This window comes from Hyperolius riggenbachi, chromosome 2 (genome assembly GCF_040937935.1).
Source record: "Hyperolius riggenbachi isolate aHypRig1 chromosome 2, aHypRig1.pri, whole genome shotgun sequence".
In the NCBI taxonomy this organism is placed as follows: Eukaryota; Metazoa; Chordata; class Amphibia; order Anura; family Hyperoliidae; genus Hyperolius; species Hyperolius riggenbachi.
The window spans coordinates 347,882,032-347,909,350 of NC_090647.1; the positions used below are offsets into that span (position 1 = coordinate 347,882,032).

The 27,319-nt window shown below is 45.6% G+C and overlaps 1 protein-coding gene across 1 annotated transcript; it reads right to left on the reverse strand.

The window, feature by feature from the left end:
* Positions 1-455: 455 nt before the first annotated feature.
* LAMTOR5 (late endosomal/lysosomal adaptor, MAPK and MTOR activator 5) lies at positions 456-24,429 on the reverse strand. Its single transcript, XM_068265541.1, has 4 exons — positions 24,337-24,429; positions 12,149-12,210; positions 9,969-10,086; positions 456-1,971 (listed from the first exon to the last, which is right to left on the reverse strand). Exons 1-4 carry the CDS (start codon positions 24,369-24,371, stop codon positions 1,911-1,913), a joined length of 276 nt encoding a protein of 91 aa, XP_068121642.1. The 5' UTR covers positions 24,372-24,429; the 3' UTR covers positions 456-1,910.
* Positions 24,430-27,319: the final 2,890 nt, after the last annotated feature.

Genomic DNA, 27,319 nt, shown 5'->3' on the forward strand with positions numbered 1-27,319 from the left:
AGCGTACCTCTGATATGTACACCAGAGGTGCGCTTTAAAAATCACTATGTTAAGTATAAAGAAACACCATTCTCATTTCACTAGAATCTTTTATTTGAGAATCTCTGCAAATGGCATTAAAACTTAAAGAGAAACCATGACCAAGGATTGAACTTGATCCCAATCAGTTGCTGATACCCCCTTTCCCATGATAAATCTGTTCCTTTTCTCAAACGGATCATCAGGGGGCTCTATATGGCTGATATTGTGTTGAAACCCCTCCCACAGTGTGATGTCAGGACCATGGTTGTGGGAGCCTTGTTGCATTGTGGGAAATCGCTGTTTCCAACTGCCAAAAAAGCAGCATCTCCTTTCACAGACATAACTTGCCAGCAGTAAACATGTCATCATATGATAAATCTCAGAATGTAAATCGTGGAGAGGAAAGATTTTACAAAGGGCAAACACTGACTAAATCATTTATGCATATTTATTGTAAAAATTAAGCACTTGTTTAATTGTTCATATTTTCATTGGAGTTCCTCTAAATTTGGTGTTTAGCTAGGGAGTTCATTTGCTCCTCAACACTTTGCAATTTGGAAAACAAAAACAAAAAAAATCTTTTAAACAGTTTCAGAAATAAAACGACTGCTTCAAAACATTCCTTATACATACATACATATATACTTACACAGTATAATTAAGTGATTCTTAAACTGCACAAACAAGGCACTTCTACTACACACATTACCACAAACTGTACACTGATACTTTCTCCTGTATTCGCACATCTATTACAAGGCTATTCCAGCTAGACACTCCTCTGCATCACAGCAGGCCACACCTCAGTCCAAGCATTGATGGGGTGATTAGATGTTAAATCGCATCATTATATTGAGAGATTTCAGAAAGGGTACACTTCTAATTTACAAACCCAAATTACTTGGTTTTCATCCAGGAAGCAACAATACAGTTACCAACCACTTATAAAGCTCCATACAGATGCTGAATAATTTATCACTTGAGCGTCTTTAGACAACCCTTTGCAAGACTAAAGCTTTGTTCACACGTATGATGGCTCGGCAAAGTTGGCCAGTCTCAACCAAAAATCTAGCTTGTATACAGCAAGCCCATGACCAACCTAATCCCCCTCCCCCCCCCCCCCTTTAATGCGTTGGCGGTCGATCCGCCATGGCATATGGGCTTGGCTGTGCACGGGCCAAGAGCATTATTTTCTCCCTGCCGCTCCTTCAACCCCCCTCCATAGCAACAGAACACTTGCTAGCCTATAGGCTAGTGACGTGTCTGTGCAGAACTCAGCTCAAGCTGTGGCCCAAGAGATCGAGTCCTGATCCCTGTCAGGGGACTTTTATTGTACGCGTGGACCCAGCTTTATGCACAAATCTAGCATCAGTAGAGATCTCCAGTGAGGGCATTTAGAGATCCATCATGATGTATCGTTAAACAATGAAGCTTATTGCTGCTTGTGTCGTCTGCTCATCATACCCCCTCCTCATAAAGCGGCTGCTCAGCTGTGTGCCAAGCAGATGTTTTGTACAGTGATCATTCCTTGTCTTTTTAAATTATCACCAATGATCACTCAAAATAATAAATGCCCATCTGGACATAGCTTGAGACCTTTTATGAATTTAAACTTGCTTGTCTAACATGGGCTACACACTGAATGGTCCCATGCAGATTTAGTGATGGGATGTGTCAAAATGTCGAATGCAGCTTTAGTGGTTGAGTACTGTCATCCAGTACTATACTATCCAATATAGAAGGTATATGAGAATGTTCTTTATCTCCTTTGCGGGTCAAACTCCTTTACAATATAGCCGCGCTGCCAGAATCTTCACACTTCAGAAATAGCAATTGAAAAAGAGGCAGGACACAATGGTGCATGGCTGGTTCTACATCATCTTCAGTCTTTAGGAGGCCACTTTGTGGACTGCCACTGTTAGCCGGTCATGCTTCTGAATCATAATAGTGCTAGCAAAGAAATAAAAGAAAAACAGATATTAGTAATAGTGCATGCTGGCTGTGCCAACATGACAGCGTTGTACTGGGAATATCAAAATTGCCATCACTGACTTCCATTTAAAACAGGTTATGTGGCTGCTCTGACTGATTCACAACAGATATGCAGAGCAGCAGTTTTCATTCCATGGGATGCATGTTTATTGTGTGGCAAACTACTGAAACCAAAAGTAAGACAACCGGGCAAATAGTATTTGTGAATAGGAAATATTGCAGCATTGTAATTCTTCTCACTACAACATTTCTTTAATATTTCCCTATTCATACCAATCAGGATAGAAGTATGGGAGCTGCCATTACTGGGAACAACAACATGTGTGCTTTATGCAGAATCGGGGAACCAAACAATATACATTCCTCCTATTACGTTCTTTAACCACCCTGGCGTTCTATTAAGATCGCCAGGGCGGCTGCATGAGGGTTTTTTGTAAATAAAAAAAAAAACTATTTCATGCAGCCAACTGAAAGTTGGCTGCATGAAAGCCCACTAGATGGCGCTCCGGAGGCGTTCTTCTGATCGCCTCCGGTGGCCAAAAGTAACACGGAAGGCCGCAATGAGCAGCCTTCCATGTTTGGCTTCTCCTGTCGCCATGGCGACGAGCGGAGTGACGTCATGGACGTCAGCCGACGTCCTGACGTCAGCCGCCTCCGATCCAGCCCTTAGCGCTGGCCGGAACTATTTGTTCCGGCTGCGCAGGGCTCAGGCGGCTGGGGGGACCCTCTTTCGCCGCTGCTCGTGGCGGCGATCGGGCAGCACACGCGGCTGGCAAAGTGCCGGCTGCGTGTGCTGCTCTTTATTTGATCCAAATCGGCCCAGCAGGGCCTGAGCGGCACCCTCTGGCGGTAATGGACGAGCTGAGCTCATCCATACCGCTAAGGTGGTTAACAATGCTCTCTCCTAAATGGTTTTTGCAATCCCGGATTTACCTCATAGGAGCCTATATAGGCACAGATGTCCCAGGACCTTAGACTTCGTCCTCTATGAACCTACAACCCCCACCAAACTACTGGCTGTCCCTTACCCTTCATAGGTAGCTACAGGTGCCCCTTAGCATTAGGTAGCCGAAAGTACCCTCAATATTAAGTACCTAGAGGTGCCCCCAGGTAGCTAGAGGAACCTCAGTATTAAAAGGAACCTTAACTGAGAGGGATATGGACGTTTCCTTTTAAACAATACCAGTTGCTTGGCAGTCCTGCTGATCTCTTTGGCTGCAATAGTGGCTGAATCACACATGCACGGATTAGCAGGTAGCTAATCCAGTCTGACTTCAGTCAGAGCACCTGATCTGCATGCTTGTTGAGGGGTTGTGGAGACGCAGTATCAGCAGGAAAGTCAGGCAACTGGTATTATGAAAAGAAAAATCCATATAATTCTCAGTTTATGTTCCCTTTAAAGGAATACTATCAATTCACATCTTTTTTTTGACACAGGAATTGTTTGGGAAGTGCTGCTAAGTACTGATGTATACATTTTAGTAGCAACTTCTTTGTTTACTGTTAGCAAAATACATTCAAAGTTTACTGACGCCAAAACTGACGGCTGACTGAGCCATGAGGAGAGGGGAAATTCCCCTCACACTTATTCAGTTAACTCTATGTGTAACTCTGTGTGTGACAGAGAGAGACAGGACACAGGAGCTGCAGCTGTTGGGAGCTCTGTTTCTGACTGAAATGTCTGAAGAGAGCAGAGGAAATGTAACTAATTCTCACTGCTTTTTCATATTGTTTTTGCTTTCAGGGTTTGATATGTTTGATATTTGCTTTCTGTAGTCTGATATGCAACTCTGGCTGTGCATTGAAACAGACACCCCTTCTGTAATTGATTTGTCCCAATATAGCTAAATCCTACCCTCAATAAATTACAGCTTTTGCCTCTGATATTTAACATGAAAAGTAGGAAAATGTTTACACAGCTACTTAGACATTATTTGTACATTGTCATTTTAGAATACTTGGGGATCGATAGTATTCCTTTAAGTAGCTAGAGGCTCCCCCAAGTGTTACTTCTGACTGAAGGGAAATCTTGTCAGTGGAATGCAGAGAGCGGGGCTCTGCATAGGGTACATGGCTAACCTATACTGGGGGCACCACCTGTACCTGGCTAACCTATACTGGGGGCACCACCTGTACCTGGCTAACCTATACTGGGGGCACCACCTGTACCTGGATAACCTATACTGGGGGCACCACCTGTACCTGCCTAACCTATACTGGGGGCACAACCTGTTCCTGGCTAACCTATGCTGGGGGCACAACCTGTACCTGGCTAACCTATGCTGGGGGCACCACCTGTACCTGGCTAACCTATGCTGGGGGCACCACCTGTACCTGGCTAACCTATGCTGGGGGCACCACCTGTACCTGGCTAACCTATGCTGGGCATAAACAATTCATGCAGAGTCTTTCTTGGTACAAAAATAATCAAAAAATACTTTATTGACACTCATTAAAAATTCCAGAGATATTCTCAATGAAAAAGGGCTCCTTTTGAATATACAAAATCTTCCAAGACAGGAATATAACAATTTAGTGCAATACAAAACAGACACTCCTGGTTTAGCAGCTGAATTGATTTTCTTACCGGCCTTCAGGATTGTGTTATTTACATCTGGTCGCTACAGGCGTTTTCCCATTTTGTGATGCTCCCGTCATGCATTGATTGATAGATAGTGCTTTGTGCATTGGGCCTAACGAAGGGCTTTGTGCCCGAAACAAGCGTGTCGTTGCCTGTTTTGTAGTGCACTAAATTGTTATATTCCTGTCTTGGAAGATTTTGTATATTCAAAAGGAGCCCTTTTTCATTGAGAATATCTCTGGAATTTTTAATGAATATGTGTCAATAAAGTATTTTTTGATTATTTTTGTACCAAGAAAGACTCTGCATGAATTGTTTATGATCCTTTCTATATACAATTAGTCTTTTGTGGGTCAAGTGGATGACTCCAGAAAAGGATTAAAAGGTTTTTTTCCTTTCCTATCTAAAAGGAATCAATCCCAATTACATTATACTAACCTATGCTGGGGGCACCACCTGTACCTGGCTAACCCTATGCTGGAGGCACCACCTGTACCTGGCTAACCTATGCTGGGGGCACAACCTGTACCTGGCTAACCTATACTGGGGGCACCACCTGTACCTGGCTAACCTATACTGGGGGCACCACCTGTACCTGGCTAACCTATACTGGGGGCATCACTTGTACCTGGCTAACCTATACTGGGGGAACCACCTGTACCTGGCTAACCTATACTGGGGGAACCACCTGTACCTGGCTAACCTATACTGGGGGAACCACCTGTACCTGGCTAACCTATACTGGGGGCACCACCTGTACCTGGCTGACCTATACTGGGGGCACCACCTGTACCTGGCTAACCTATACTGGGGGCACAACCTGTACCTGGCTAACCTATACTGGGGGCACAACCTGTACCTGGCTAACCTATACTGGGGGCACGACAACATGTACCTGGCTAACCTATACTGGGGCACCACCTGTACCTGGCTAACCTATACTGGGGGCACCACCTGTACCTGGCTAACCTATGCTGGGGGCACCACCTGTACCTGGCTAACCTATGCTGGGGGCACCACCTGTACCTGGCTAACCTATGCTGGGGGCACCACCTGTACCTGGCTAACCTATGCTGGGGGCATCACCTGTACCTGGCTAACCTATGCTGGGGGCATCACCTGTACCTGGCTAACCTATACTGGGGGCATCACCTGTACCTGGCTAACCTATACTGGGGGCATCACCTGTACCTGGCTAACCTATACTGGGAGAACCACCTGTACCTGGCTAACCTATACTTGAGGCACAACCTGTACCTGGCTAACCTATACTGGAGGCATCACCTGTTCCTGGCTAACCTATAGTGGCGCACCACCTGTACCTGGCTAACCTATACTGGGGGCATCACCTGTTCCTGGCTACCTATACTGCTGGCACCTATACCTGGAGAGGACAGGGCAGGGGGACAAGAGTTGACACACTGACACAGGGGGACAAGAGGTGACATGGAAGAGGGACAAAAGATGACAGGGTGACACAGAGGGGGACAAGAGGCACAGAAGGAACAGAGGGGGACAAAAGAGGCATGTAATAAATATTTGTTGGTTGCTAAGGGCAACAACACTGCACCTTTGTTTGGCACCCTATCACAGAAAGTGTGATAACTTGACACTCATCACAGCAACAGCACAGGAGATAGAACTGCTTAGACGTCATCACAGGTTAAGATGTTTATTCGGAAAACAGATATACAGATGTGTTCAGCAGTAATCTTATCTTCGTAGAAGATAGTAGTCTGTAGTATCTTATGCATTCCATGCAGACTTGGTCTATCCCTTGCGAATAGACCAGGCTTTCTCTTATGGTACATCTATGCTAGTTGCACTTAGAATATATAAAGCCGCATCTACACGCGAAGATGCGGCCGCGATGTTCCTCATCAATCGAGCCGTTAATGCGCTAATCATAAGATCCGACAGGACGGATCTTGCTTCCGCCGATTCCCTGCTCGCTCCCCGCGAGGGGACAATGGCAGGGAATCGAGCGGAAAATAAGCGGCGCCGGCGGGGACGATCGGGGAATCGAATCCGGCGGGGACGCGGAAGAGGCGATCCGGCGGCTAATCGAGCTGCCGGATCTCCTCAACATCTCCCCGTGTAGACGGGGCTTAAAGCATACAGGTAATGGAAGTTACTAGAAGGAAAGTAGAAAGTCAGAAGTGGCTCTCTGGAGCCTGTTGACTGTTTTATACTAGCCTTTAAAGAGTTAAATGTGACATCATCCAGCAGGGATGGTCCAGTCCCCATCGCATGCTCTTGACTGATAAGAATATGTGATAGTATGACAAGCAAAGTCTTAACTGCGCATGCACTGGAAAAATGACCTGTTCCCTTGTTCCTAGGAGAAGATTGTTTTCTGTTCCCTGGCTATTGTTTACCTTTAGGAAATATGAAAACACTCGATGTTAATCCCACAAGGCCTGGAAGTCTGTATATCTAGAGCTTGATATCTATCCTATGGCCTTGTACCTACCCATAGAACATTTCTACTAAAACTCCAAATATCTTTATTTCTCTCTAAGAGAAATTCTCCTTAAAGAGACACTGCAGAGCAAGTCCTTTTACTAAACCAGTTATTTAAAGTGACTGAGGCCTCTAAATTCAAGCATATCATAAAAAGGCACAGCGGTAACAGGTGACACAGGAGGGGGGGGGGGGGGGAGGCACAGGGAGAACAGAGATGAGACAGAAGGGGACAAAAGAGGTGCGGGGGAACTGAGGTGACAAGAGGCACAGGGAATAGATGGGGACAAATGAACAGATTCAGGTTAAGAACGGACCTACAGTCCCCATCACATTTGTTAACTGGGGACTACCAGTATTACCAGGTAATCTTGTCAAACTACCAGGTAATCTTGTTAAATCTGACAATGTCAGAAACACCTGATCTGCATATGCTTGTTCAGGGTCTATGGCTAAAAGTATTAGAGGCAGAGGTTCAGCAGGATAGCCAGGTAACTGGTATTATTTAAAAGGGAATAAACATGGTAGCCTCCATATACCCCTCGCTTCAATTGACCTTTAACAATCCTAAGTGTTGGCAGTGATGAGATGCCTTTTATGTTACATATTTTCAATGAACAAGAGTGTAATACGCAAATTAGAGGAGTCAATGGAATCCTAAACTGAGGAGTTGGATTTGGAGCCGGAGGATCTTTGTACCGACCCCTACACTGCTGTGCACTACAGCAGTGACTAAATAGTGTACTGACCTGGGTTCAAATCTTGGCTCTTCCTGTTCAGTAAGCTGCACCTAATCAGTAAGGAGTTTCTTGGGCAAGACTCCCTAACACTGCTACTGCCTACTGACCGCGCTCTTGTGGCTGCCTCACAAGCACTTTCAGTCCCGCAGGAGAAAAACGCTATACAAATATAGGAATTATTGAAAGGAATTACAAACTTATCGTTTTAGATTGCAATTGCCTCCAATTCCATTGTGCCCTTCCCCTTTCCAGTCTGAAAAGCAAGATAATGCAATCCAAGTAGCAACCACTTCCACAAATCGGAAGCTTACTTTCCTAACTCAGCTGGTTCTGGTTATGTGATCACATTTGTAAAGCCCTAACTCAGCCTCCCAATGTCTTAATGCATCAGGCAGTAAATTTGCATTAATTTGACAATGCACCATGTTTAGTGTACCTTTTGTTGTACAAACTTACAAAATCTATCCATTTTGCTGCATCCTGTAACTGTTGGGAGGACAGTGCAAGTTTACTTAACAGAAAGCTGTTTAGAACCCACCTCCCTTACCCGTTTACCACACACAAACATGTCAGAGAGAAGATGGGAGGAGGCAGCAGTCAGCCTCTACCTAGGAGGACAAGTCAATTGAGCTTACCTACTCCCTCCCCCTGCTGAAAAATTAACTTTGTGACCGACATGCAGCTGCAGCACTCTCGCAGTAAGAATTTGTCACGCTGCAGTACTGGCCACAAAGAGGTATTATCCCAGCAGTGTAGGAAGTTTCTAGAGAGTGAAAGCTGGGGAGAACCAACTATACTACATCTACAAGATTTCTAGAGGGATCTCTGACTTTTTTCTTAAAGGGAATTTGAATAAGAAAATTGTGTAGTTTCTGAAAAAAATGGCATATTCATCACAGCAAGTACTAAGGCAGGGGCTCTCACCCTGGTGCACCTCGAGCACCTCCCAGGGGTGCCTCATCATTCATCCCCATCCTTTGTGCATTGCCATCAGGCAATGCAACCGCGCTTTGACGTACAATGAGGCTGCATTACCCGCCGGGTTAACCTTCATGCTAGGTACACACAATGCAATTTTCGGACAGATAGACTATTTCCAATGTCTGATCTGATTTCCAATTGATTTGCAGTTCACGTCTATGGAAAAATTCATCAGACATATTGGAAATAGTCGATCTGAGAGTAAATCTGTCAGAAAATTGCATTGTTTGTACCTGGCATTAGTCCCCAGAGAAATTGGGGTGGAGCGAGGGATCCATGTGCCTTATGCTGGGAATACACGTTTCGTTTTTGCCTTCGTTTTAGCCTTCGTTTCGATTGTGCCTTTTGTCCTTTTCGTTCCCGAAATAATCGAACGTACGGTTAATATCACCACCCACGGTTTCGTTTTTTTTTTTCGATTCTGATGGTTTCGTTTTTCCAATGATCGAAGGCTGCAAAGAAACGAAACGAAAATCCCTTTTTACAGGGACGGACTAACATAAACGAACATATAATCGATCTGAACAGCCATCAAGCCTACCAATGGCTCGATTAGATGGATAAAGAGAGATAATATCAAACATGTTCGATCACTAGTCGTTCGTTTTTGGGGTCTATTAATCGAAACTATAATGAGATTATGACTATTTTCACATACGTTTTCAACACTCGATTCGTTTACTGAACGAATCGAAGGCTAAAACGAAGGCAAAAACGAAACGTGTATTCCCAGCATTAGCCTTGATAGTTAAGTAAATGTTTGTCCAGCTAATGTGAGTCACTTACAATCTGGAGTGGGTGCCAAAGTGATGCTGCATAGTTAAAGGGGGCGTTACTAACTTTAGCCCCCATGTGGGGAAATGTCTATGCGCTCTACAAGATTGGCCCTTTATCCTTGTTATGTTCATTCAGGGGGGATGCTGCAGAAGGGGGGGGGGGTTCACCGATTATCCGGGGGGGGGGGTGCTGCATCGTGGGATGGTCAATAACTATTCGGAGGGGGTAATGCTGTCTAACCTGACCCCCCCCCCACCCCCCAAGAAAAAAAATTCAAAGCCATCAAGGGCACCCTCACCCCCAAAGAGTTTGAGAACCACTGTGCTAAGGTATCAAATATTTTAGAGGTGATCCTGATAATATTCTTACCAAACACATTAACATTAAACAACAGGCAAAGGCCTAGGTCTTACCCAGAATCTGATTCCAAACATACAACAGGTATATCCGTAGGGTCACTGGTGAGTTTCGCTGCTAGTTGTGGAAGGATGGAAATTATGCCAGCGTGTTCATCAGATAAGCTTCCGCAACCTATACAGCAAAAAGGTCATTCAGGTTCATCAACAAAGCAGTAACCCACACCTTACAGTATTGTTTGCAGACTAGGAAGAATTCTAGTTACAGTGCAGCCTACCAAAACACATGATAAGCTTTTAAGTTTTGAAATAACAGAATGCACACCCCACAGAACTGAAAGAGGAACTGTAACTAAGGATTGAACGTCAACCCAATCAATAGCTGATACCCCCTTTCCCATGAGAAATTGTTACCCTTTCACATTGGGATCATTAGGGGGCTCTGTATGGCTGATACGGTGGTGAAACCCCTCCCACTGTTGGAGTTTTGTTACATTCTGGGAAATAACAGCTGTTTCCACCTGCCAAAAATGTATTCTCTCTTTCCACAGACATCACCTGCCAACAGTAAAGATGTCACCATGTGATAAATGTCAGAATGTAAATCAGGGAGAGGAAAGATTTTACAATGGGCAAACAATGACTAAATAATTTATAAATTATTGTAAAAATTAAGCACCTTTCTTTCATTATTTTCACTGGATTTCCTCTTTAAGGGCCATATCATACAACTGAGTCAGTCAGATATAATTGGAAACAGTTGCTGGGACTCGTCACTACAACTTGTCGCTAGTGCTAGTTCCCACTGCTGACAAATCCACTGAAATGTAATTAAGTGGTAGCTACTATTCATGGCAATTCAGTCAGAATGCCTGTCACTAGTGTGGCATGTCCTTGAGAGAGCCCTGTACAGAGAAATATGCAAGCTATTGCAGCTTATATTAATGCTAGCCGTTTTGCTTTTCAACTTTTTGACTCACTGACTAACCTAGCGTACCGATTTCAGTCTGAGTACGCTGGATGCATAATCGTTCTGCTCCAGTCTTAAAGGAAACATCAGGCATTAAAAAAAAAACAAAAAAAAAAAACACACCAACAGATCTATCGTATTTTCCGCCGTATAAGACACACTTTTTCTCCCCAGAAAAAGGGGAGAGGGGGGAGGGGAGTCCCTGCGTCTTATATGGCAAAGTCAGGGAATTAACGCCCACCGATACGAACCGCCGCCATGTCGGGGATTCCCTGCCTGTGTGTGTGTCCCCTCTCTCCCCGCGTCTCTGATCCCCTTGCGCAAGTGTAACGAGAGTTCAGGCAGATTGATCACATACCGAATGGCCACCGGGATCTGTCTCCTGTGCAATGCTGCTGGTGTCTCTTTTCCCCGTGTGCCCGCTCTATCTATCGTGTCTCCGCTCCACCTTGTGCAAATGTAAAATATCGGGCAGCTGGCTTCCCTATCGCATGGCCGCAAGGATTACAGACCTGTCTCCTGTGCGTGACTTGCTCTACTAAAAGGCTTGTTCTGATCCCATCAGTATTGCCCGATATTTTAGGAGACAGATCCCGGCGGCCATGTGGTGTGTGTGATCCGGCTGCCTGAACTCGTTACATTTGCGCAGGGGGAACATAGACACGGGGGAGAGAACGGCCACCCACTTGGCACCAGCGAATGGTGACACAGGAAAACACAAAGGGATACATGGAGGAGACACAAGGGACACAGGAGGACACCATTTTGGGGAGAACATGTACAAGATACTCCTGGAATAAGGACGCACCAGGTTTAGTATACATATATTTTTTTCCCTGGTCTGTGCCCTCTAAACCTAGGTGCGTCTTAAATTTCCGGAGTGTCTTATACGGCGGAAGACACGGTACTTACCTAGGAATTCCTCTAGGCCCCGGCAGCCTAAGTGTGCCTCGCCACAGCTCCACTCCCAGGCATTGTGCTGGGGTCCCCTCCGTAGCAGCTGATGACCTGCTCCGCTGGGCCACTGGAGTGCGACCGTAAGCTTGCGCAGGCGCAGAAGCCGGCGACCTGCTACGCAGGGGACCCGGGCACAATGTCTGGGAGCAGAGCTGTGGCGAGGGACACATGGGCTGCCAGGGGATTGAGGGAGCCCCAGGTAAGTAGACCTGTTAGTTTTTTTTAAAATGCTTGATGTTTTCTTTAACCTTTTGCTTGTCTTTTAATACTGCTATTCTTATGTAACCATTTTCTATAAACAGACACTTACACCCCAAGTTCAATCCTTGTGAATCAGTGCATAAGATTCCAACTATAGATGGATTTTTCATTCTGCAAGGAAACAGAAAAGGTTATCAGATTTAAAACAGCTGGTCACTTTCAGTAATACACATGACACTCTTCTGAATGTATTGGCATAACAAGTTATGAGGCAGATTAGTTTTTTTTTGTTTGTTTTTTTATCACTGCCTTAAAGAGGAACCGTAACGACATATAGTAGTATGCAGTAAATTATTCACGATACCCAATTTTACGTTGAATATCCTGGTTTCAACATCAGAAACACTTCCTATAGCTATATATTGCGGTATATTGGTATGTAGACTTGCCCTCCCACTGAGGCTTAGCCTAGGCTGTTTACTATGTGGATCCTCCTCCCCCCAAGTATTCTGGGAGACAAGAGGTCTTTACTACTGGCTTTAGAACTCTCAGTAAATTAACATTCTGAAGAAATCACCTGACAGTACAAAAGAGGTTGCTGCCTGTGATACATTTCAGAAAGCAATGTGTGGGGAGGAAATATTTTACAGTGAGCAAACACTGCCTAATACTTATTAATTTATTGTAAGAAAATAAATAAAAGCAATATAAAAATGTATGTTATTTTGCCTATAGTTTCCCTTGAATTAATCCTGTATCATCAGAGCTCCAAGTTAAATGCATGCACAGATAAAGTGAGTGATTAGTGACCTGCCTACTGCAAGTTCTTTTTTGTGGTCTGTAATGCCTAATGCACACAATGAGATTTTCTGGCAGATTTACTGCCAGATCGATTATTTCCAACATGTCCGATCTGATTTCCTATCGATTTTCCATAGAAGTGAACGAAAAATTGAAAGCAAAAATAGATCGGAAATCAGATCAGACATGTTGGAAATAAATCGATCTGGAAGTAAATCTGCCAAAAAATCTCATTGTGTGTATTAGGCATAAAGGACCGCTATCACAAAAAGTTGTAACGTACATGTGTACACATACATATAGGATGTACATTTGTTTCAATGCACCATAAATTACTTATGTCCTATGTTGGTGTAATTTGCAGTAGGTATTATTAATCTGCCGATTGTGAACCTTCAACCAACAACTTTCACACTAGTACATCTCCCCGTGAGAGATTCACAATGTTTCTGTTATTCTTTTTAAAGGATACACAAGGTAACATGTGACGTGATGACAGACATTTGTACGTAAAGTCCAAGCATACAAATATCTAGGCTGTGTTCCTTTTTTTCCTTTCTCTGTCCAAAAGAGCAAATATTCAGATGCAAGTGACATGGATTTTAGCTGTGACATACTTGAATGAATGTGTCATTGAGCAGAGACAATGAAACAGTAAAAACGTAAAAAGTAGATTGAAATATAAATTTAACTACCATATATACTCGGCTATAAGTCCAGAAATTAAGGACTGACTCACAGTATAAAAGTATAGGGGAGTCACCTTAGCTGCGAGTCGGTCCTAAATTTCTCTACTTACAGCTAGGACGGGAGGGCCGCCTCCCCTTCGCCCCATCCCCGCAGTGCCAAAGCCATTAGCTTCTGTGGCTCCTTCCTCCCACCATAACATAAACAGCGTCTGCCTCTCACTCTCTCCATTTCCCCCCTCCCCCGGTAATACAATGTAGTGCGCGGATTGCATAGCGTGGCTTTGGATCCCGATGTCATGTGACATCGGTAGGTGCGCTATGCAGTGCAGCGTGAGCAAAGGACATGAGAGGATGCAGCCCCCAGCGCTAGAGTGGTGAGGGGCAGGACTTTCTTGTTGGGCTCAATACTTTGTATTACCCAGAGCTGTGGAGTCGGTACAAAAATCCTCCAACTCCTCAGGTTAGTATTCCACTGACTCCAACTACTCTAATTTGCATATTAGAATCTTGTTGATTGAAAGTATGTAACAAAATGCATCTCTTAACTGCCAACGCTTAGGAATTTTAAAAGTCAACTGAACTGAGAGGGATATGGAGGCTGCCATATTTATTCCCTTTTAACCTGCCTGGCGTTCTATTAAGATCGCCAGGGAGGCTGCGGGAGGGTTTTTTTTTTAATAAAAAAAAAACTATTTCATGCAGCCAACTGAAAGTTGGCTGCATGAAAGCCCACTAGAGGGCGCTCTGGAGGCGTTCTTCCGATCGCCTCCGGCGCCCAGAATAAACAAGGAAGGCCGCAATGAGCAGCCTTCCTTGTTTTGCTGACATCGTCGCCATAGCGACGAGCGGAGTGACGTCATCGACGTCAGCCGACGTCCTGATGTCAGCCGCCTCCGATCCAGCCCTTAGCGCTGGCCGGAACTTTTTGTTCCGGCTACGCTGGGCTCAGGCGGCTGGGGGGACCCTCTTTCGCCGCTGCTCGCGGCGGATCGCCGCAGAGCGGCGGCGATCAGGCAGCACACGCAGCTGGCAAAGTGCCGGCTGCGTGTGCTGCTTTTTATTTGAGCCAAATCGGCCCAGCAGGGCCTGAACGGCAGGCTCCGGCGGTACTGGACGAGCTGAGCTCGTCCAGACCGCCCAGCAGGTTAAACAATACCAGTTACCTGGCTATCCAGCTGATCTTCTGCCTCTAACACTTTTAGTCATAGACTTAGGCCTCGTTCACATCATACACACTTCCGTGCAAATTTGGAAGCGCGTATGATTTGGTAACATGCAAGAATGGCAGAAGGGTATAGACAGCCCTTCTGCCGTTCATATCAAATGCACTGCATAGCAGTACGATGCGCTATGATGCGCTTGCGTACTGCTGCATGCATTCTGCCCGCAAGTGCAGAGCTGACCCATTCACGGTTAATGGATGGGATCAGCAGTGCAGTGGGTAGCAGCACAGATGGCGTGCGAACGTACACGTTGCATTCTGATCGCACGGCCATCTGCGCTGCATAGATGTGAACGAGGCCTAAAACCAGTCCTTGGTAAGAGTACTTGTAGAAGGTACAGACACAAAGAACATCCATCAGGCCCTATGCAATGTAAATGTGGGTACATGTAAGAGTGATGTGCAGATACTCTGCAGGAGAATGAGGGGATTCTTCCTCCATTACACATTCTTCATATACAATCTGAACCAGGTTTATGGGTGATAGGGGCACAACATTCAACGGGCACAACATTCTCAGTGGATTCCCTGCAGCTCTGTGGGGAATGCATATTTAGAGTATAGTACTGAGTAACTTAAAGTAAACCTGAGACACATACCTGGGGCTTCCTCCAGCCTCCTTCAGGCTAATCAGTCCCTTGCTGTCCTCTTCCACCACCTGGATCTTCTGCTATGGGTCTAGGCACTTGAGCCAGTCGGGCGCAGTGCGCATGCACACACTCCGCCAGGAAGGTACTACACCTGCGCAGCACTATTGCGCAGATGCAGAACGCTCCTGGCTGTGGAAGCGGCACACGGCCGGACTGCGCTGACAGGCTGTATTACTGGGACTCATAGCAGAAGATCCAGGTAGTGAAGAGGACAGTGAGGGACTGATTAGCCTGAAGGGGGCTGGAGGAGGCCCCAGGTATGTATAAAACTTATTTTCATCCGACTCAGGTACACTTTAATTCGTAGTCTCCAAACCAAATTTTAACAACATATCAAATTATTTGATTTCACGAGCAGGAGTACATACATTTGCATAAACCAGCATCAGCGCAGAATTATTACCATCTCATTGACCATTTCTATTAGTGACACAGCTACACATCAGGCTTTATACTTACAGCATAGATGTTATTTCGTATATATGAGATTTTCTTGTACATACAACCTCACCTTCCTTGTCACACTACGTCTAAATTTAAGTCTACACCGCAACTTCTGCTCCGCTATATCTGCCTACTCCTCCTCCTTGTTGCTGGGGACATTTCACCTAACCCTGGACCCCCACTTCCCCCTGCTAATCCCACTGCAATAAATCAAATTTCCCTCCCTCTTACTGTGACCTTATTAATATTCCACTCCTTCCCCCTACACCCCCTCCGATATGCCTGCTCAGTCTGCAACAAACTGCCCTTTATCCATGATCTTTTCATTTACAATGCTTTCACAATCTTTGGGATCACTGAAACCTGGCTGACCCCTTCTGACACAGTCTCACCTGCCGCCCTCTCCTATGGAGGTTTCCACTTTAGCCACACTCCTAGAAGTGGAAATAAACATGGTGGTGGTGTGGGCATTCTCCTCTCAGATAAATGCTCCTTCAAGCCTCTCACGCCTATTCCCTCTCTCTCCCTGCCATCCTTTGAAGTCCATGCAGTTCGACTATACTCTCCCTCGAACCTCCAAATTGCAGTTATTTACCGCCCTCCAGGCCCTGCTTCTGTTTTCTTAGATCATTTCTCTGCCTGGCTTCTCCAGTTCCTATCCTCTGACATCCCTACCATCATCATGGGTGATTTTAACCAGGGCTGTGGAGTCGGAGTCGTGGAGTCGGGCAATTTTGGGTGCCTGGAGTCGGGAAAAAATGCACCGACTCCGAATGAATTTGTAACTGTAATTAAAATAGAAAATATGATAAAATGTTCTATTTTTCAGATAATAGTCATTAAAAATAATGTATATATACAGTAATAGCTGTGCTTAGTCCACAAAAATTAAAAAAACCAATCAAAATTAGTTACTTGTGCTGCTTCAATAAAGCAGTCCCCGTATTTTTAAGGTCAGATATACATATCTGATTGTGACTGTATATATGATGTGCAGAGACTAAACAAGACAAGTAGTTCCCTCAAAGACCGCACCACTCATCAATAAATGGTAAATTCATCATCTTTATTCAAAAATATACATAAAATCAATTAAAAACAATTGGAAGCCATGCAACACTGGAACAAAGTATAAATAAATGATATACATATGATAAATGGGTGCTGATCAATAACACTGTCCGTAAACACAATGATACTGGTAAGGTGCAATAGTAAATAGGTGAAAATTTTTTATTTACTATTGCACCTTACCAGTATCATTGTGTTTACGGACAGTGTTATTGATCAGCACCCATTTATCATATGTATATAATTTATTTATACTTTGTTCCAGTGTTGCATGGCTTCCAATTGTTTTTAATTGATTTTATGTATATTTTTGAATAAAGATGATGAATTTACCATTTATTGATGAGTGGTGCGGTCTTTGAGGGAACTACTTGTCTTGTTTAGTCTCTGCATATACTTCTGAGTTCCTTACTGCACACTCTACACTCAGTACTGTATTATGTTATTGCGTGGTTGATGGTGCTTGCCCAGTTTTGTGGTTGATACTGTATATATGATGTGTACACAGGAATCTCTTATATATACTAAATAACATCTATGCTGTAAGAATAAAGCCTGATGTGTAGCTGTGTCACTAATAGAGATGGTCAACGAGATGGAAATAATTCTGCATTGATGCTGATTTATGCAAATGTATGCACTCCCTTTGCTGATGAAATCAAATAATTTGATATGTTGTTAAAATTTGGTTTGGTGACTACAAATTAAAGGGTAACTGAGACGGGTGAAAAGTAAAGCTTTATACATACCTGGGGCTTCCTCCAGCCCCCTTCAGGCTAATCAGTCCCTCGCTGTCCTCCACCACCCGGATCTTCTGCTATGAGTCCTGGTAATTCAGCCAGTCAGCACTGTCCGGCCGCATGCCGCTCCCACAGCCAGGAACATTCTGCACCTACGCAATAGTGCTGCACAGGTGTAGTATGCTCCTGGCGGCGGAGTGTGTGCATGTGCACTACACCCAACTGGCTCAAGCACCTGGACTCATAGCAGAAGATCCAGGTGGTGGAGAAGGACAACGAGGGACTGATTATCCTGAAGGCGGCTGGAGGAAGCCCCAGGTATATATAAAACTTTAATTTCATCTGTCTCAGGTTTACTTTGTTACACAGTAGTACTATACTCTACATATGCACTCCCCACAGAGCTGCAGGGAATCCACTGAGAATGCTGTGCACATTGAACACAGAGGTGTTGTCTTTTACAATCTCCTCATTCCCCTGCAGAGTATCTGCACATCATTCTTAGATGTACACACACTTACATTGCCTAGGGCCTGATAGATGTTCTTTGTTCCGGTTTGTACCTTTTACAAGTACTCTTACCAAGGACTAGTTTTAGTCTAAAGGGAATAAATATAGTAGTCTACATATCCTTCTCACTTCAGTTGTCTTGTAAAATTCCTAAGCGTTGGCAGTTAAGAGACGAATTTCATGTTACATACTTTTAATCAACAAAATTGTAATATGCAAATTAGAGGAGTCGGAGTCGAGGAGTCGGAGTCGGTGGAATCCTAAACTGAGGAGTCGGAGGATTTTTGGACCGACTCTACAGCCCTGATTTTAACATTCCTATCGACACCGATAACACTGTCTCCAAAAAACTTCTATCACTCACTTCCTCCTATGGCTTGTCTCAGTGGTCCTCTACCTCAACCCACACTGATGGCCATACGCTTGACCTCATATTCACTCGTCTATGTTCTGTCACTGACTTTACTAACGATCCACTACCACTCTCTGACCATAACCTACTTAGCTTCTCTCTCTCCTCCTCTTTTCCTACCACCCTGGCACAAGCACGCTCACATACTTGAAGAAACTATTGCAATCTAGACATGCAATCTGTCTCTGATGCCCTGGCACCTCTCCTCACACAATCCTTCACTGGCCCAGACTCAGCTGCTATACACTACAACAACTCCATTACAAAAGTCATGGATGACTTCACCCCCCTCGTCAATGCCCGCCCTCACTGTGTCTGTCGCCAACCCTGGATGACCAAAACCACTAAACAGTTAAAAAGATGCTCTAGAGCAGCTGAACGGCGCTGGAGGAAAAGTAACACAAGTGAGGACTTCATCTCATAAAATTGCCTTGAACAACTTCAGAAATGCACTCTCCGTGGCAAAAAAGTCCTATTTTTCTTTCCTAATATCCACCCATTTACACAATCCAAAACGCTTGTTCAGCACCTTCAACTCCGTTCTCCATCCCCTCCTCCTTTATCTTGCTTATCAGCTGAAGAATTTGCAACATACTTCACTGATAAAATTGACAAAATCAGAAGTGAATTCTCCACGCAGCCCTCAAATCCCACCTCCACACCTCTCATTGACTGTTCTCTAACTGCCTTCTCTCCACTCTCTCAACATTCTCTCTCCTCTGTAATTGCCAAAGCTAATCTAACCACCTGTTCTTTGGATCCTATTCCCTCCCATTTCATTCTGCAGCTATCCTCATCTCTCATGCCTGCACTAACATCGCTATTTAACCTGTCCCTCTCCACTGGCATCTTTCCATCCCCACTCAAAAAGGCTGTTACACCACTACTTAAAAATCATATCTAGATCCTACCCCACTTGCCAACTACCGCTTAGTGTCACTTCTCCCATATGCATCCAAACTACTTGAACGCCATATACATGCAGAATTAAGCCATTATTTTTCTGCTAAGTCCCTACTTGATCAGTTCCAGTCTGGCTTTCGCTCTAACCACTCCACGGAAACAGCCCTTACCAAAGTGGCCAATGACCTTCTTACAGCCAAATCGAAAGGTCAATTTTCCATACTCATCCTTCTTGACCTGTCATCAGCATTTGATACTGTCGACCACACCTTACTCATACAAATACTTTCAAATGTAGGAGTAAAGGGCCTTGCTCTCACATGGTTATCTTCCTACCTCTCTGGAAGGTCCTTCACAGTCTCCTACTCAGATCAAATCTCTTCTCCTCACGCTTTGTCTGTCGGGGTTCCCCAAGGCTCTGTCCTTGGTCCCCTCCTCTTTTTCATCTACATGCATGGTCTTGGTGATTTAATCAACTCATTCGGGTTTCAATACCACCTCTATGCAGACGATACACAACTGTACCTCTTGGCCCCAGACCTTAACTCCCTCCTTAACCTGCTGAGCGGTCTGGACGAGCTCAGCTCGTCCAACACCGCCAGAGGCTGCCGCTCAGGCCCTGCTGGGCCGATTTGCACGAAATAAAAAGCAGCACACGCAGCCGGCACTTTGCCAGCCGCGTGTGCTGCCTGATCGCCGCTGCAGCGCGGCGATCCGCCGCGTGCAGCGGCGAAAGAGGGTCCCCCCAGCCGCCCGAGCCCAGCGTAGCCGGAACAAACAGTTCCGGCCAGCGCTAAGGGCTGGATCGGAGGCGGCTGACGTCAAGACGTCGGCTGACGTCCATGACGTCACTCCGCTCGTCGCCATGGCGACGAGGGAAGCGAAACACGGAGGGCCGCTCATTGCGGCCTTCCGTGTTATCTCTTGCCGCCGGAGGCGATCGGAAGATCGCCTCCGGAGCGCCCTCTAGTGGGCTTTCATGCAGCCAACTTTCAGTTGGCTGCATGAAATAGTTTTTTTTTTATTTAAAAAAAACCCTCCCGCAGCCACCCTGGCGATTTAATCAGAACGCCAGGGTGGTTAAACGTGTTCCTGACTGCTTGGCTGCTATATCCTCCATGTCCTGTCGCTTCCTAAAACTTAATATGAGTAAAACAAAACTAATAATTTTTCCACCGTCTCTGTCCACCTCCCTGCCTGAAGTAACAATAAATGTTAATAACACTCCCATAACTTCAGTTCCCAAAGCTCGGTGCTTGGGGGTGATAATCGACTCATCTCTCTCTTTTATTCCTCATGTTCACTCCATAACCAGCTCCTGCCATCTCCAACTCAAAAACATATCTCGCATCCGTCCTTTTCTCACTCAAGACACAACTAAAATGTTAATACATGCTCTTATAATTTCTCGTCTGGACTACTGCAACATACTACTCTGTGGACTACCTTCTAACAGACTGGCCCCGCTTCAGTCGGTACTGAACTTAGCTGCTAGTCTCATTCATCTTTCTTCTCGATCTTCCTCTGCTGACCCTCTTTGTCAAGCTCTTCACTGGCTGCAAATTAACCAGAGGATTCAGTTCAAACTCCTAACCCTAACCTACAAAGCTCTCCACAATCTCTCTCCCCGGTACATATCCTCACTAATTTCCAGATACAAACCCAATCGCAATCTCAGATCGGCACATGATGTTCTGTTGTCCTCCTCTAGAATCAACTCCTCACATTCACAAGACTTCGCACTCGCTTCACCCCTCCTCTGGAATGCCCTCCCACAACACATCCGTCACTCGCCAACCTTTGTTACCTTTAAACACTCTCTAAAAACACACTTGTTCCGACAAGCATATGCGCTACCTTAGGCCACTTCCCTTTGTCCTAAGACCAAATTGCACTCCTACTAGGTATCCTAAAACACACAGCCTCTATATATTTGCTGCATACTACCCCTCCTCCTGTCCCCCCCCCCCCCATTCCCATTCCCTTTAGATTGTAAGCTTGCAAGGGCAGGGCTCTCTCCCCCTTTTGTGTCTTGGTAACCATTATACATTTTATTCATCATGTTAATTTTATCACTGTCATTACCAATTCTATAATTTGTATTTTGTATCATTCTTTGTATTTTGTCACTAATTATGTATCTTGTATTTTGGTGTACACCATTGCCTGTATTATTATGTACCCCATGTTTGTTTCTTACTTTGTACAGCGCCACGGAATATGTTGTCGCTTTATAAATCATCAATAATAATAATAATAATAAATAAGATTCCTGTGTACACATCATATATACAGTCACAATCAGATATGTATATCTGACTTTAAACATACAGAGACTGCTTTATTGAAGCAGCACAAGTAACTATTTTTGATTGGTTTATTTCATTTTTGTGGGCTAAGCACAGCTATTACTGTATGTAAATTATGATGACTTCTCTGAGAAATAGAACATTTTATCATATTTTCTATTTTAATTACAGTTTAAATTAATAAAGGAGTCAGAGCATTCCCCCCCCCCCCCCCCAACTCCAGGTACCCAAAAATTGCTCTGACTCCACAGCCCTGGTATTACCAGAGGAGGGGGGAAACCGGGAGAGTGAGAGGCAGACACCATTTAGTCTGTGGTGCGTGGGAGGAAGGAGCCAGAAAAGCTAACGGCTAACACAGCATGTTAGCTACACAGCTGACATGCATGTGTGCAGCCTAAGCCAGCGATGTCGCCCAAGAGAATCGGCTCCTGATCCCTGACGCTTTTCCCTATAGAGAGATTGCAAAGAAAGTCAAGGTGTCAGCGAGTACAGACTCATCCAGCATCAAAAAGCACTCCAACAATTGGGGGAACCTCTGACAGGAAGAGGTCTGGCAGAGTCAAAGCCACAAAAATATCAGAAGACAAGTTTGTGAATGTCAACAGTTTGCGTGGTAAGCACCTCGCTGGTCCACAGATTCAGGCACAGCTCAAAGAAGTCATCAATTAAATTACGCTAGTACTGGAGGTAGTATCATTTAATTGATGACTCCTTTAATAGTTGTCGTAAGCAAGTCTCAGTTTCAACTGCAAAGAGACTTCAAGACGCAGGTTTGACAGGTCAAGTTGCAGTAAGAAATCCATTGCTTAAGATGTCAGAATACAAGAAATAGCATTCCTTCAGTTATGAAACTCCACCAATGGACTACTGAAAACTAGAAGAAGGTGTTATGGACTGACAATTCAAAATTTGACATCTTCAGCTTATCATGCAGGATTTTTGTACACCTGCAAGTAGACAGAATGATGGCTTCTCAGTGCGTGACATCATTTGTCAAACATGGAGGGGGAAACTTGATGACCTGGAGCCATTTTGCTGGATCCAAGGTCAATGATTTGTACAGGCTTAGGAGCACCCTGAACCAACTGCCATGCAGCACTCTCCAGCGCCCTGGAATGTAGTTTGTCAGCGGTTCAAAGCAGTAGTCCAAGCTTTTAGTAGAAAAAAAAAAAAAGAAGATTGGAAGCCGATCAATTCTGCACCACACCAGCATTCCTCCTCCACTGTCTATGGAAACAGTACATTCCACTCAGGTATACCTCAGCCACGTCTGTACAGTTCTCAATACCTGCAGTGTGGCTCTAAGGATCAAGCTCAATCCTTATGGCCAACACTTATTTAACGTGTATTCAACATGTGTACACACCTTCCGAGGAATTAAGTATAAACATACAGCGCTAATCATACTTCAGAGGAAATGTTTATACATACCTTTCCATTTTCACAAGGCATCTGGAGAACAGATAAACAATAACCCTTTCCAATCCACTGTCAGACTTGGTCCGACAGTGGATTGTTCTCTCCAGCTCCTAATGTCATCCCCTCTGGTGCCAAGCTACTCCACGTAATATGTGGGCTTCCTGCTCCACCCAATCCTACCTGGCAGGGCGTCAGTAGTAGTGGCTGGATGTAGTAGTGTAATGGTTAAGGGCTCTGCCTCTGACACAGGAGACCTGGGTTCGAATCTTGGCTCTGCCTGTTCAGTAAGCCAGCACCTATTCAGTAGGAGTCCTTGGGAAAGTCTCCCCAACACTGCTACTGCCTATAGAAAGCGTCCTAGTGGCTGCAGCTCTGGCGCTTTCCGAGTCCACCAGTAGAAAAGCGCAATATAAATGTTGTGTGTTTGTTTGTCAGGCCACTCTGATCAAAGTACTGATCTAAGGTAAGTCCAACGCTTTGGTCAGACTTACCTTATGGGCAGTACCTAGAGGCCCCTCCAGGTCAGGAAGATCTCCCACTTTCCCCGACTACAACAATGTAGTGTTGGGGGTAGGGGGAAAGTGGGTGGTATGAAAAAAAATTAGAACAAAGCAATATCAATTACAAATACAAGGCTCAGAGGTGATTTTACTACTGGTAACTGTAAACATTTAACAAAGCACACTCAAAAGCCAGTCGTGCATCTTTTGTTTTAATCACTCCTCTGCAGGACTGGCTGTTGTGTAAATTGACTCATGTAACTCCTGTCACATCCCCAGTAGAAAATTACGCAATTGAAGCTCATTTCAAACAGCCTGCTGTGGGAAGCCATACAGTTTCATTTGGCAAACATCTGCATTTGTAATGCGTGAACACTAAATGGAAGTTTAAAATATTTACTGATTCTTCTGGCTGGAATACGTTTATTTTCCAGCATATTAACATGACATAATTGTTCCTCATTTACAACACAATACACTAATATAAACTTTTTTTTACAAAAGCTGCCGCATCTACTGTAAACAGACTACCCTCCCAATAAAGCACGGCTCAGTAACAATCTATGATCAGATCTATAGTTCCCTAGTTTTTAACTGTGTGCAACGATAAGTTCCGAAGTGCCTTACGTATCCTCCAAATGCTGCTCCAGAGCGGACTCCATAATGACTGCAGCCAGACTACTTCCGAATCCGCACACCGTTCACGTGATTCCACCAGCTGTTGGTTGCGCACAATAGTACGTACACAGTGCCCATGCGCCTCGCTTTCCTCCTCCTCCTCAGTGAGTGTGACGTCAGAGGAAGCGAACGCTATTGTTCCTGTCCATGTTGTATTGGCATGGGGCGTTTTGCTGCATAGTGGACAGTGCATGTGAAATCGCATCCAATGAAAGTCTATAGGCTGCATAGTACATTGCATCTCTGTGATTCACAATGCGTGTTTTAAAATCATACAGTACGCTTGAATCGGTGTGCAATTTGTATACAATACTTACTCAGCTGCAAGCGTTTTTGTAAAGAAAATAGATTTCAGGCCTTGGTCACATATCCGTTTTTGTTTCAAAATCACCCTGAAAGCGATTGTGCAACGATTCGCTATGAGAGAGTTCATATCAGAGCGGTTCGTTTGCGATGCGCTTTGAAAAGCGGTGCTTGAGCCATTTTTCAGGCGATTCGCCTCAATGTAAGGTATAGGAAAAACGCTCACAAAATCACTTTGACAAGCGATTGCGTGAGCGTTTTTAAAAAAAAAATACAAGGTATTGTTTCCGGAATTGATATTGCGCGTTAACGCAAATTTTTCAAGTGTTACCTTCGCGCAATAATGCGAATTTATCACGCAAACGCAACTGTTAACACAAAAAAATTTGCGTTAAAGAGACTCTGTAACAACAAAAACCTCCCCTGGGGGGTACTCACCTCGGGTGGGGGAAGCCTCCGGATCCTAATGAGGCTTCCCACGCCGTCCTCTGTCCCACGGGGGTCTCGCTGCAGCCCTCCGAACAGCCGGCGACAGCCGACTGTAGCTTCAATATTTACCTTTGCTGGCTCCAGCGGGGGCGCTGTGGCGACTTTCGGCACGAAAATAGACGGAAATACCCGATCTCCGTCGGGTCCGCTCTACTGCGCAGACGCCCCGGAAACTTGCGCCTGCGCAGTAGAGCAGACCCGACGGCGATCGGGTATTTCCGCCTACTTCGGCGCCGACAGCCATCAGAGCGCCTGCGCAGGAGCCAGGAAGATAAATATTGCGTCACGGCTGTACGGAGGGCTACAGCGAGACCCCCGAGGGACGCAGGACGGCGTGGGAAGCCTCATTAGGATCCTGAGGCTTCCCCCACCCGAGGTGAGTACCCCCCAGGGGCCGTTTTGTCGTTACAGTTCCTCTTTAACGTGCAAACGCGAATGTTTGCTCACTATAACCGTTATCACGTGAAATTTTGCGCACTTTTCACAGTGTGCTAACAGTTAACACCATTTTGTGAATCAAGCCCAAAGTGTGATTACACAGCAGCAAAAAAAACCTCATGTCACATTTGAATGTGGCTGCCAACACATTTAGGTGTGCATCTGTGGGACAGACATCTCCTCAATGTATACAGCTAGCTGCCAGTGTGAAGAACATTTGCCCTCACTAATTTATACTAAAAAGGACACAGCATAGCAGCTAATGGCAGTGTAGAGCCATAAATATCGCTTGGAACCAATCCATATTTTGACAAGGAACACATATGGGAAGAAAAATAAGGTATTTGGCCTAGTGCACACCAAAAACCGCTAGCAGATCCGCAAAACGCTAGCGGTTTTTGAAGCGTTTTTTTTCTTATTATTATGAAGCGTTTTGCTAGCGTTTTGCGGTTTTGTGTAGCGTTTTTTCTTGTGTAGCAGATAACAGATATTGTTACAGTAAAGCTGTTACTGAACAGCTACTGTAACAAAAACACCTGGAAAACCGCTCTGATCTGGCGTTTTATCAAGCGTTTTGCATTTTTTCCTATACTTAACATTGGCGGCAGAAACGCCTCCGAAATCCAAAAAATGCTGCAGCCCGGGAGTATGCAAAACGTCTACCGATCTGGTGTGCACCAGCCCATTGTCCACCAGCATGACACCAAGATGGCGCCGGACTCGGACGCCTCGGCCACAGGGCTCCGGTCTTTTTTACTTTTTTGATGTAATCTCTCCCTCCACTCACCTCTGAGCTTCTCTCCACGCTGGGGAGGGATGCGGAGGACATGAGCACGCTGGTCTGGCACTGCTCCAGCCACGCGTCGCTGTATGTGGGTCGGCGAGGGAATCAGCTGCTTGGGGCCACGTGCAGAGCGCAGGCATGGAGAGGTGACCTGGACCAGCCGATCCTCCGCCGCTGCCTCCAGACCATCAGTGCCGCCACCCACGCTGGTCCCACCACAGCACCGCAGCTCGGAAACCGGGACGGCTCCCAACGGAGAGGCTCCTTTCCTTCATAGGTCCCGGCCACGGAGGATGTCACCATGCAGGCCACCACACTAGCCCAGGGAACCTGCTAGCAGCGGGCCGACAGCGGGCACTCGTTCTCACTGCTCGCTGCCTGACTCTTGCTGCTCGCCGTGCGACTCTCGAGCCAGCCCCTCTGCCACCGCACATCTCTACCCCTGCTGGCCGCACATCGCCTCAGTACAGAGTCCCGCTGGACACCACGTGGGGCAGCCACAACACTGCTGCCGGGGCAACCAGAGGCATTGCAGCTGCTATCCGAGGACCTGGAGACTGCCTGCCCCGCACTGCTACAATTTCAACACCACTGCCTGGGTAAACGGAAAAATAAATAAATAACGGAGCTTCGCTGATCTGCCGCCGCTGCCCCCGGACCATCAGGGACACCATCCGCGCCGAGCCACCAACCCCACACTGCATTTGAGGCCCGACGACCAGGTTTGGCTCCTAGGGAGAGGCCACCATCCTCCGCACACACAGGGGACAATGCCATGCAGGCCTCCAGCGGTGCGCCCGGCTGCACAAACCGCCTGAGGGCCGACAGCTGATCAGCTGTTCGGGCTTTTTCTGCTGCTGCCCTGAGCCAGCCCCCTCAGCCACCGCCACTCCATGTGTGCAGGAGGCCTTACCTGCG

Coding starts and splice junctions, on each gene's coding strand:
- LAMTOR5 (XM_068265541.1), bottom strand. CDS start 24,371: ATGGAGTCCGCTCTGGAGCAGCATTTGGAGGATAC. Junction 10,087..12,148: donor ACAAGGATTGAACTTGGGGT/GTAAGTGTCTGT, acceptor TTTGCTGTATAG/GTTGCGGAAGCTTATCTGAT. Junction 1,972..9,968: donor TGTTTGGAATCAGATTCTGG/GTAAGACCTAGG, acceptor TTTCTTTGCTAG/CACTATTATGATTCAGAAGC.